Raw genomic sequence first — 11470 nt, forward strand, 5'->3', positions numbered from 1 at the left:
CCGTGTCCCAGACCCAAGAGGACAACAAGATTTCCGTGAAGTGTAAATTAAACGGAACTTTGGCCCGGTGGGCCGTAACTTGACTCCGCTTTGATTTATTAGCTCCGGAGACAAAGCTGCAGGAGGCCTCGCAACAGATGAGCGCCCGAATCCCGCTAGTCGGCCGGCACGTCCGATCGGAAGCGAGCCTTATCCGTCAGGAGAGTATCGGGCGCATTAATCATTATCGGTGGAGGGTGTGTATGTTCTGCCCCGGCTGACGCTGTGCCGGACGAAAGGGAAAGGCGTCGCTGCGGGCGCGGGACTATCCCGATGCCATCGTACATCATACGTGGCGTCGCCTCCTTCAACACTTTATAGCTTTTTAATCGAGGTGAATCCAGATTAGGAGGACATGACAGATAAGTCAAGACTTGCCCCCGAGATCCACTTTGTATGATTTAAACACAGCTGGAAATATGAGGAGGCATCACAAACATTCACTCCAAATAGGCGGCCATCTTTTTTTTTTTTTTTTTGTAGGCGGCGTGAAGACATTTTTCTCTCTCTGTTTCACTTGTTCCGCGACGGTTGAAATCCCCAAACGGGGACCTTTTAAAGAAGGCGGATGAGCAAATGCAATCAGACCAAGCAGTTTGGAACTCCCTTTGGCTTTTTGTGAAACATTACACACTTGATCGCAAGTGACAGTGCTATGATTCTCTCCTCTGGGGCACTTTGTGTACACACTGTGTCCAGCGTTTTTTCTTTTTTTTTTCTTTCCATGATCAATACACTAACAGGTTTTAACTCAATACACTGCCTTTCTTACTACAAAGTGTAAAAATGTCTCTCTTGACAATTCACTCGTTTTTGCAACACTTGCCATTTTTACATTGACGTCATCCCTCTTTATCATCCCAATACAATTCTGTAGAGCACTACTTTTTTATTTGCCAGGGTTTGGTGACATTTTGTGACATCTTTTGAAAGAACAGAAAAAAAAAAACAATTGTATATGCTCTTATTTAAATGAACCCGGTGAAAAATATTGGAAGACATCTGCAGCCTTTTCCAGCCAGTGGCATCTTTTTTTTAAACAGTACGCTACTGACATCTAGTGGACAAAAAAAAGTGAAACTACACGGTCATTAAAATGTAAGCACCTCGAGCCAGCCCGCACTGATGAAAAGATGATTAACAACTAGGGAACCTAACCTAACCCGAAAGCTGCTCTTTTGTTGTCGCACGTTTGCAGCATTTTCTCCAATCAAAACTTTAATGAGGAACCCAATCAAGGCTCTCCACATTCTTTTATTCCCAATTCACTTTCTGCTCTGATGTAAACACACACACACACATTATGCAAAATCCTCCCAAGACCTTCCACCCCTCATTAATTCCACATGCTCACATCACACTTAAGAATCTGCTCGCCGAGGTCGCTTTGTTCAAACAAAAGTTGGAGACGTAACTCATCAACATTCTATGCAGATCAAATATTTTCATTTATGGGAATTAATTGGTAGATTTTTTTTTTTTTTCCTCTTGAATTTTAAAGCCCAAAACACAGAAGCAAAAAGTTAGTTAAAAGCATCTCATTTTGTTTCATGAACAACTTTGATAATCTCATTTATATGGATCCAAATTGAAGGGATCAAGTGGTTGACTTTTACACTTTCCAAGTGAGTGTTGGTATTCCCTTGATCAAAGTGTCTGAGGCAACCCCCCAGCCATTCTCTAGACTGGAACCCCCTTCACAAAAACACAACCTCGGGAGTCTTATCTGCACCACCTTGATCCCCTTGCATACAATTAAGAGTTCCCCACCCTATCCCGCTCGTTCCCACCCTTGACCATTACCTTCATTAACATCAGCACAGAAGGGGAATAATACAAAGATGATGAGTGGCTCTCATCGATACTGCCAGTCCACTCGAAAATGAAAGCAAATGTTGTTGTTTTTTATTTGATGAGGTTAGAGGAAATAAAAACAGCAACTCTGTGGCACTTTTTTTATTTTTTTTACACTAATGTAACACTGGATTTCCCCCCCCCCCCCAAAAAAAAGGAGCTAATGAAAGGTAACCGGGACTAGGTAGTCTAAAAAAAAAAAAATATTCATTTACATTCAAGCGTCGTCAGAATAACCACAAAGGTGCGTTTGCTCAAAATGGGACATTCACAGCGTTGGTTGGTGCAAGTCAGTGTTGATTACTAAGCAAAAAATACAAAATAGGTCAATTTAAAAAAAAAAAAAAAAGAGAATAAGAACCCTGTCTCCTACAAACGAGATGCAAAAAGCATACGACAATGAAAAGGGTGCCCGGTACCATGCCGACCATGCGGGACTCCGAGCTTTGAACTGCCTTTTTGCCTGCTGGCCTTTGGGCAGGCCCGCATCTCAGTCCCAGTGTCTTCAGCCGTGAACCAGCGACACCCCGTAGTGCAGAGCCCGCTTCCACATGTAGTAGGTGGAGCGCGGGGTGAACGGGAAGTGGGAGCGGAATTCCTTGAAGGTGGGGAAGGACTTTTCCTCAAAGCGCGTCTGCAGGAACAGCTTGGCCTTGGCTTTGAAGTTGGCCAGCGCCACCACGTCCACGGCCAGCTTGTCCGGCAGGGGGCACACCAGGGTCTCGCTTTGGAGACGCGGGACGTCCAGAGGAGCCGTGCTGGAGCCACCCACGGACGAGGTCATCTCAGCGCAAGGGAGCTCCTTGTGTGCCACGTGGATGACGCTCGACGGCGTTTCTTCAACCTCGGCGGCGGCGTTGACCTTGGTCAACATCCTCTTGGTGTTCCCGCTCCTCCACAGCCAGAAGAAGCAGAGGGACAAGGTCGGAAACCTGAGCTTGAACTTGCCCAGGGACAACTTGGACTTCTGGACGAGCAGTTTTGCAAAGTCTCTGAGTTGCTTCTTACTCAAGTAGGCCAGACGGAAACTTATGTGCGTACGTCTGCAGATCTTGGAGCGCGGAGCCGCTTCCCCGATGTTCCGCATGACCGGAGAGATACTTTCAGGACTTTTGTCGGCGTCCGAGCTGTCCGAGCTGTTGGCTTTGTAGCCTCCGAAGAACAACATGGCCTCTCTCCTCCAGTTGTAGTAGGTGGACCTGGAGATGCCGGGGAAGTTGCGCTTGAAGAGCCTGAAGGGAAAGGAGGCGTTGGTGGCGATGCAGTTCTGCAAGCAGCGTTTGGCTTGCTGCATGTGGGCCACGCTCTGGGCCCGCTCCAGATCCAGAGGCCCCACGCTGAGGCCGAACATGCCCGCCACGCTGTCTTGTTGGTCCGACTCGTCTCGTCTGAGCTCGGGAGAGGACCAGGCTTCCTGCTCCGTGCTCTCGCCGGGACTTACCTCCCCCGTGGACGAGGGCGTGGAGAGGGTTCCGCCTGACCTGAGGAGCTCCTGCTTCCAGTTGTAGTAAGAGGACCTGGAGATTTGGGGAAAGAACTCCTTGAACTGGTGCAGCGGGATGAGCTTCCCTTCCAAGTAGCACGCCTGCAGGAAGTACTTGGCCTCGTAGCGGGCTGTGGATTTCTTACAGTGCTCCTGAGACTGCCTCTTCCAGCGGTAGAAGGTCCTCTTGGTGATGTTGTACTTGTCTTTCAGACTCGGGTACGAGAACTTGGAGTTTTGGTTGAGGAGCTCCTTGCTTTTGAGACTACTCGAAGCAAAGTCGCTCAAGTGGACCAGCGCCACAAAGTGATCGGGTCGGAACAAACTCCCTGACTTCAACTCGCCGGACCACATGATGTGGAAGGTTTGAGCCTCGCGCTCTTTGGACCAAGTCCTGGGCCGGATGATCCGGTTGAAGTAGGATCGGATTTTGTGGTTGAACATGGGGTAGATGGAGTAGATGTTCGCCTGGAGCACAGACGCCAGCGCGTACAGGTGCCACATGTTGGCGTACGAGTCGGGGAAACACGAAGCCTTGACGTCGGCGTCAAAGATGGCCTCCAGGACACTCGCCGACAGGTTGGGCATGGCCTCCGATTCTTCGGCGCAGAGGCTGAAGCGGACCGCCTGGAGCATCATCTTGGAGTCGATCATCCCGGACAAGTAGTACCTCTTCCACAGGACCATTTCCACAACTGTCCTCACCTGGCGGGTGCAAAAAAAGAACAAACAGCTGTTTTATTTCAAACGCAAACGTGGCCGAGTGTTGCTTCGGCGCCGGACGCTCACCTGGAGCTCCAAGCTCAGCCCGCTGTTGCCTATTAGCAACATGCTGGCGGCGTCAAACAGCAAGTTGCCCTTTCCTTTGCAACGTAGCGGCAGGAGGTCCGAAGGGGCGTCCTGAGGGTACAGGCCCTGGGCCACGTTATCCACCACCACCCACTCGGGGAAGTTCTGGCAGGGCAGTCGGGGCAGCGGGAAGGGAGCCAGGAGCCGGTCCACCTCCAGGGCTTTCAGAATGAGTGCGTCCAAGCCGGAGTTCTCCGTGGCCTCCTGGAGCTCCCTCAGGATGGACAGCACCGCCTCGTTCCGCTGAATCATGACTGTCGGGATATGGCAGAAGCAGGCAAAGCTTCTTTCTTTGGGTTCTCGACCAAAAAAAAAAAAAAAAAAGATGAAATACTCTTAAAGCTGCGAATCAAATATTTGCTCACTGAATAGGTCGTCAAAATGGAAAACGCGCACACGTCGTAACATTTCTCACAAAAGGGAATCAAATAAATGACATTTCAAACGCACGAACGTCCGTCCGGGTTTTATTTCCCAATGACTCCGTGCAAAATGCGCGCGTCCGCCACCCAAACTCGTTTTGCAAACTTTGACGAACGCAAAGGTAAACGCCCCGCGACAAACATTTCACGCGAGAAACGCGCCAAGGAACAAACCTGCGGAATTGCGCCGGTGACTTGACGTCGCGGAAGAATGGAAACGCGAAACAGAAAAAAAAAAAAAAAAAAAAGCAACCTTGCTTGCTCCGAAGTCTGCGCCCGCTCCTGCGTCCTCACTCCATCGTGGTGCGTCAAAGGTGACAATGACGCGCAACCAAGAAAGCCCCCCCAGGAAATTGTCCATCGGAGAAGAAAGTCCTCCTCCTTCCTCTTTCCTCCTCCTCCTCCTCCGCTTGGTTGGTGCAGTCAGGGTCAACTTCAATGTGAAGTGTTAACAAAAGGACGGGCAGGCACGGTGGGGGGGGGAGACGTTGACTTGGACGAACATGTTAGGATTTTGTCAACAGTTCAAGGTTATTTGTCAACTTTGTTTGTTTCGCTTTCTCTGCGCAAACTTTGAGTTTTACGCCCGCTACTGGGCATGCTTTTTTTTTTTTTTTTTTTTTATGGTGCTCCATCAAGCACAAATGTGCTTAGCAATTTAAATGAATATAGTAAATGCCATGAAGCCATTCCAAAACAAACTTTTTTGCAGTGTGTTTTTAATTTAAAAAAAATAGGACATTATATTTAACTTTATAAAAGAAATATATAGTAATCATCTGAAAATGGAATGTTAGGAATTTAAAGTTTATGCATCGTGATTTATTTGAATCAGCATTTTGCAACTACTGTAAGTGAATATTAGTGCCAGATGATTAAAAATTTACAATTGTGAGAATTTGTAATCCCAATTTCTCATCCATTCTGAAAAGCCTTAACAGAAGCACATTAATTAGCTTGCAGCAATCAGGTCATTGTTTGAAATGACCAATCACGTCACGTTTGCAAGCCGAGCTGCCATTGGTCGTTACCTGAACCCCGAGCGCATATGAATGCATTTTTAAAGGTTATCAAATTCATGATAGACCAAATATGACATTTTGTGGAAATGGCTAAATAGTCTGACTCGAAGTCAGGCCTGGGCAGTGGCCTGCCTGCGAATCCCGTTTGCGTATTGGAGAGGAAAGTATTCAGACTGGGCGTGGAGCTCGGCCTCGGCTTCTTTAACACCTTTGCCCTCTCTCTCTCTCTCTCTCTCTCTTCTGTCTTGCAGGATTTCGGTCATCAAGGCCCCCTTTTGTTCCACGCACCCCCAGCCAAGTGACGCGCACACACACAGCAGGGGCCGGCAGCATTTGGCCCCCGCCGACCCGTCAGACACGCTGGTGCCTGACTCGGACAGGCTTCGCGGCTTTGACCTTATCAGCTGATTGCGTGACATACCTCAAAAAAAAGGATGCATGTAAGTTTTTCCACGCTTGAATGGTCGCGGTGTGTCGAAAGGACTTGCGCATTTTGTACCCGGAGGGCCCACGCGAAAAAAGTTTTGAAACGACGATGGGGAAATTGTTGCGCAAGGCAAGGAGGGCGAGCGAAAAAGTGCATCGGCGCCATGAACGAAAATAAAGTTCAGTGTCTTGCTCAAGGACATTTTGACATGGAAAAAAAAAAGTCAATTCAATCATAAATCATGTTTTGTGTTTTAGTTTCAACTTGGAATGGAATGAATAGTTTCGGCGCATCCCTTTTTGAAGAATGTGTCACTTTCTGCCCAACTGCCATGAGGTGAGTCCAAATTGAAGTCAGGTCGAGAATTATGGATACGCACAAACATTTCGAATAATATTTGACAAGTTTCAAGCTTACAAACATTTTGGTCTTATCTGCTCAACACCCCCACCTCTTAGGTGTGGAGATGCACTGTGAACAACACAGTAGTGGGCTGACTAAAAAAAAAAAAAAAAAAATTTAAAATGCAAATGGGGCAACGCTGGGACCGGCTCCGGCAGTCTCTGGCCTGCTGAGACTGTGTGTTACAGTGTATGCGTGCACGTGTGACCACTGTGTGTGTGACAATGCAAGCTAAAGTCAAAATTCAGGGGGAAAAAAACAAAAAACGTTTGCTTTTATTAGAATAGTCATGTGTTATTGAGGGGAAAAAAAAGAATGATTTTATTTATTTATTTAAATGTACTTTAATTACAATTTCATTTTAAATGTAATTGAATCTTAATTTTAATCTGAAATTGTAAACATTTTTGAGGGGGGGGGAATCCATTTAAAAATAAGAACAGAATGTACTCCAGGAAGTTTTCTTGTCACATGATTTGAGAAAAAAAAGGGGAAGTAGTATTTGTTGAGGTAGACTATACATGCGAGATACTTTAACAGCTGCTATGTACATTCAAACGCCAAGAAAACCTGATGAATCAAAAAAAAAAAAAAGAGTTGACTACCGGTAGCGAACGCTGGCGTATTCCGTATCTTGGCCCTGAGTGAAAGAAATTTGATCTGCACCGACGGGGAAGACCACATCGGCATAAATGACGTCGTCCGCCACCTGCGGCGACACAAAACTTTCTTAGCGTGCACCCGCCCGCTTGAAAGTTTCAAGCTTTAACTTACGTGGTTGTGAACTGGCGTGGGACAGGCGGCCACGGACAAGTCTGAAATCATCATTCCAAAAAAAAACATCAAAATACATTTTTCTTGCATGTTAGGATTTTTTTCTTCTCGTCTCTACTCACTCGCTGGCTTTCGTCGTCTGACCACGACAAACATGGCAGCCAAGGCGGTCAACGCGGCCAACGCCAAAACCGCCAAGATCACGCCGACTTGGTAGCGCCTGCCGCCTGGAAGCGTGACGTGAAAGTCACTTTTCTGGCGATGTCAGTCATTTTTAAAAAAAAATGAGTGGACTTCATCCCATACCCTGAGGTTGTACGTCTGGTAAATTGAAGTTTCCTCTTCCCTTTCCCTTCATTTTGGGAACTAAACAGGCAAAATGGTGTTAGTTGAATCAGAATAAGAGCTCTGTGTTTGTAGTCGCTCCATACTTGGTACTTGGACTAGCATGGTCGCCGAAACCCAGGAGTTTCCCGTTTTTTCCACCGACGCAAAGCACCTGAACGCTTTGATCCCAGGAGTTTGCAAGGTGACAGTCAAGGTGACGTCACACTGGGACCTTCGCGATACGTGATAGTTGGTGTCGTCGCGGACTTCCCCGTTATCTTGGTCCACCCACATCAAGCGGACGCTGGACCGTTGCGATATGAAGCAATGGCCCAGCGTCAAGAAGTTCACCAGAGCGCACTGGAAAGATACGCCAAAGCCCGGCGCCACTTTGAACTCAGGAGCGTCTGAAGACACCACGAAAGAAGACGTTCTTGTTTTTTGTTCTCCTAAAATGGCAACATTTTACTCAAATGATATTTACTGACCAGTTTGTGGCACGAAGGCGTTCTCTGTTATCTTGCAGTAATGCAAACCAACGTTGTCTTCCGTCAGACGTCGGAGCTTCTTGGTACATTTGATCTCCTGGTTGTCGTCTCCTGCGGATTCCATCACCTGTCCGTTACTCGTTATCACAACGTCGATGCGCGGGGTTCTCGTGCTGAATCTCCAAAAGTGATAACACACTGAATTGTCGCATGGAAACATGAGCTTCAAATTGTCCGTGTCACCATTGAGGCCTGCAAAAGAGAGTTGGGGTGCCTTCAGTTGTAGTTTTATAGATATCAATTTTTATTTGATTTTTCTTACCTGCTATGATGAGAGGAAGCATTAGCAGTGCCATGGCGAGCATCCCGAGTTGTGTGTGCACTGGCCAAGTGTCGAGATGCACGCCGGAGTCAATTTGCCGTATTTCCTTCCTTTGCATGCAACTTCCTCTAGCTAACGAGCAAGCTTGCTTGTGTAAAGACTTGATGACGTCACGAGTGACTGCGTCATTTGATGCTTTGAATTCAGCAAGAGTCAACATGTGAACTGGGAGTTCATGATCATTGTGTGGTGTTATATGCATTGATAAATCATATCACTGCAGTAGAAGGCAACGGAATCCTGCGGGATTGAATTTGGCCACTAGATGGCAGCATTATACCTTGATTGAGGAGCAACGCAACAACTGTCTTTCTTTGTGTATAATTACTTACTTGAAATGTAAACAATTTTAATACCATCAGTTACTAAAAACTCTAATTATATATCACAGCTATATTTATTGCAAATCACAGAAGAAGAAAAAACAACATCAAACTATGCATAGCATGTCTGGATGTTGAGTTGTGGTGAATTACGGTTAATTTGAATCCTACCAGAGGACCAGTTTTCCTTGGCAAAGGCCGTCTTGAATATTCTGAGCGAAAGAGAAGTGATTTTATTTTTTTTCTTCACAGAAGGGTGTAACCACGGCTGGTTAGGTCTTTGCAGTTATGCAACACTTAAGGATGTCCTCCAGACAGCCGTGTAATAAAAGACGAGCGACTTTGGGGTGGTTGGGGTTTAGGCTGCTTTGCTTTTACCTGGATATTGACTTGTTGTCATTTTTCTAATCATGGACCAACGTTTGTCAATCTACTTTATATTCCACACTTCCCATATTTGGCATAGGTCCAATTGTCGGATTTGCAATGAGGATTTAACGAGTGCTGGGATTTTTCTTTGACACAGCAACTCTCTGGCTGCAGACGTGTCAATGTGAACGAGGCCGGAAAGAAGCCAATAGCATCTGGTGGCGAGTCAAAAAGGGCGGACATTTTCAAGGTCATTACGCTTGGCCTTTCGAACGCGGCAGACTTGGCTTGACGTGGACGGCGTCCTTGACGGCCGTTCTCGAAAGCGCCGTCACCTAGCATCCGTTACCTCACATGAAAATATTTTCCCCCTTGTCACTAACCGGTAGCAAGAAAAATGATGATGTCGGCATTTTTTTTTTTCCCTCATCTCTCAATTAGTCTTCCAGTCAGCTTCACTGGGAAAATAATAAACGTACGCAATATACAAATGATACTTTTCGTCCACGTGAGCCTTCATCTTGGCCCTTAAATGAAATTATCCAATGGTCAAAGAATCTACAATTGAGCCAACAGTGAAACAATGGAGGCAAAAGATGTATGAGCTGACAAAGATGAGAAAAATACAAAAAATACAAAGGCTAATCACAAAGCATCTCTCAAGATAATATGGAACAGATCGTGGTTTGGAGTCAAAACTTCAAGATAAAAAAAAATAAAGAAACGTTTGCTTCCAAAACGGCATGTTCAGAATAGGACAATAAAATAGGTAGACTTTTGTTTCTTCTTCAAGGATTGATTGGTCGCAGGGAGGTCGCTTCCACTTTGCTGCCTCCCACTTGACAGACTAAGTGAGATCATGCTAAAAAAGAAAAAAAAACTTTTCATTATTGCGGTCTGCTATGTTTAACTGTCTGTCTAAACACATGTCCGCACGAAAAAAAAAGTTGGACTAGTCAGCATGGAAAAGATGACAACAAAAAAGCTTGTGGGGCAAAAAAAAAAAAAAGAAAGTGGAGGTAGTTTGAAGGTCAAATCTGTCAAGTGACAAAGATTTCAGGTGAGTTTTCTTATCATTTAATTGGGGGTGAAAAAAAATGGCTGGTTGGAAATCCTGAGCGTCTCTTTGTTTTCTTTGGCTTTCTGAGAGAAAGGTTGACAGATGATCACTTTCAGCTACGGCTCATTTTCCATTTTTGATTGAAATGGTGCGGAACATGTTTTTTTTTTTTTTTTTCTGTTTATATTCCGATGTGAGTGCCCCCAAATATAGACGAGAAAAGAAAACCACCTGGAGCACAACGTGATAAAATAAACAATGATTGGGTCATCGTTCGCAGATTTGTTTTTTTTTTTTTTTTTACAAGATCAGAGTGGGCAATTAATATTTTCCAGATTTAGATTGTTTTTATTGTTCTATGAAGTTTTTGGTTGATCATATTTGGGTTGAGGCGGGTATGTCTAAAACTGAAACTTTCCTAAATGGGGTCCAGATGCCTTCTTTCTTCTCATGCACTTTAAAGCCAACACAATGATAGTTAACACACACACACACACACACATACACAAAATCATAAAAATGTCATAGAAAGCTATTTTCAGTATTTATCGGCCCAGCTCCCGTGCCAACTGCATTCGATTGCCATATTTTGTTAATGGCGATTAAAACCCAAATTTGAATGTTTAATATGTGTGTGTGGTCTTTAGCATCCCGTCAGCTAAATCTTTGGAAGTGTTTTTGGACGATGCAACCAACGTCCTTCGCTAGCAGCGTTCTGTTTTTAGATTTCTGTTACAAGTTGATAAAAGTGATTTACTGCAAACTATTTACAAATAAATATATCATCGATAATGGAATAGAATATGATATAACATATAGTAGACACTGGCGATAAAAAATAAAAATAACATTAAAAATATAAACAAATTTAAAAATATTCAATAACAAAATAAAATCTAAACAAATTAAAAACTATTTTTTAAAAAGCATATTAATGATGCTAAATATATATCAATGAAATATAAATGTAAGGTTAATGTGAGTAAAACAAAATTGCTTTCTTCCCGTAGGCAGGTTTTGGAGCAATTCCACTCCAAATAAATATCATGTTAAATATTGGCGCTAACAATGTCGAGGCGACGTGTCGAAATGCGGAACTCGCGCTGTAAGTAAAACATCTGTTGTCAAATCCGAGGCTTTTCAATACATTTCCTGTCTGTCAGAGGCTTCACTGTGATGATTTAAGCTTTCTTAACTTTTTCCAGGCAAAACGGTGACCCACTTGTACATAACGTGACGTGTGTTCACA

General features: G+C 44.8%; 3 protein-coding genes across 6 annotated transcripts in view; 1 reads left to right on the forward strand and 2 right to left on the reverse strand.

The window, feature by feature from the left end:
* Positions 1–2038: 2038 nt before the first annotated feature.
* On the reverse strand, positions 2039–5049 carry vrtn (vertebrae development associated). 3 transcript variants are annotated; one of them, XM_085938202.1, is made up of 3 exons: positions 4901–5049; positions 4166–4479; positions 2039–4081 (listed from the first exon to the last, which is right to left on the reverse strand). In XM_085938202.1, exons 2-3 carry the CDS (start codon positions 4475–4477, stop codon positions 2399–2401), a joined length of 1995 nt encoding a protein of 664 aa, XP_085794328.1. In that variant the 5' UTR covers positions 4478–4479; positions 4901–5049; the 3' UTR covers positions 2039–2398. The 3 variants fall into 3 exon arrangements, with proteins under 3 accessions (XP_085794328.1, XP_085794327.1, XP_085794325.1); XM_085938201.1 differs by having other exon boundaries at positions 4166–4524; positions 4901–5036; XM_085938199.1 differs by having other exon boundaries at positions 4166–4524; positions 4822–5020.
* A 1041-nt stretch (positions 5050–6090) lies between these two features.
* Positions 6091–11470, forward strand: part of otofa (otoferlin a) — a 43773-nt gene continuing 38393 nt past the window's right edge. For both annotated transcript variants that reach the window (XM_085938194.1, XM_085938195.1), the window contains exons 1-2: positions 6091–6109; positions 6354–6432. The gene's annotated coding sequence lies outside the window, so the exon portion shown is untranslated. The remainder of the gene's footprint in view (positions 6110–6353; positions 6433–11470) is intronic.
* dicp3.1 (diverse immunoglobulin domain-containing protein 3.1) lies at positions 6916–8511 on the reverse strand. Its single transcript, XM_085938205.1, has 7 exons — positions 8410–8511; positions 8088–8339; positions 7704–8006; positions 7579–7638; positions 7395–7499; positions 7273–7313; positions 6916–7207 (listed from the first exon to the last, which is right to left on the reverse strand). Exons 1-7 carry the CDS (start codon positions 8450–8452, stop codon positions 7100–7102), a joined length of 912 nt encoding a protein of 303 aa, XP_085794331.1. The 5' UTR covers positions 8453–8511; the 3' UTR covers positions 6916–7099.

Source organism: Syngnathus leptorhynchus, chromosome 18 (assembly GCF_054491065.1).
Source record: "Syngnathus leptorhynchus isolate UIUO chromosome 18, UIUO_Slep, whole genome shotgun sequence".
NCBI lineage: Eukaryota > Metazoa > Chordata > Actinopteri > Syngnathiformes > Syngnathidae > Syngnathus > Syngnathus leptorhynchus.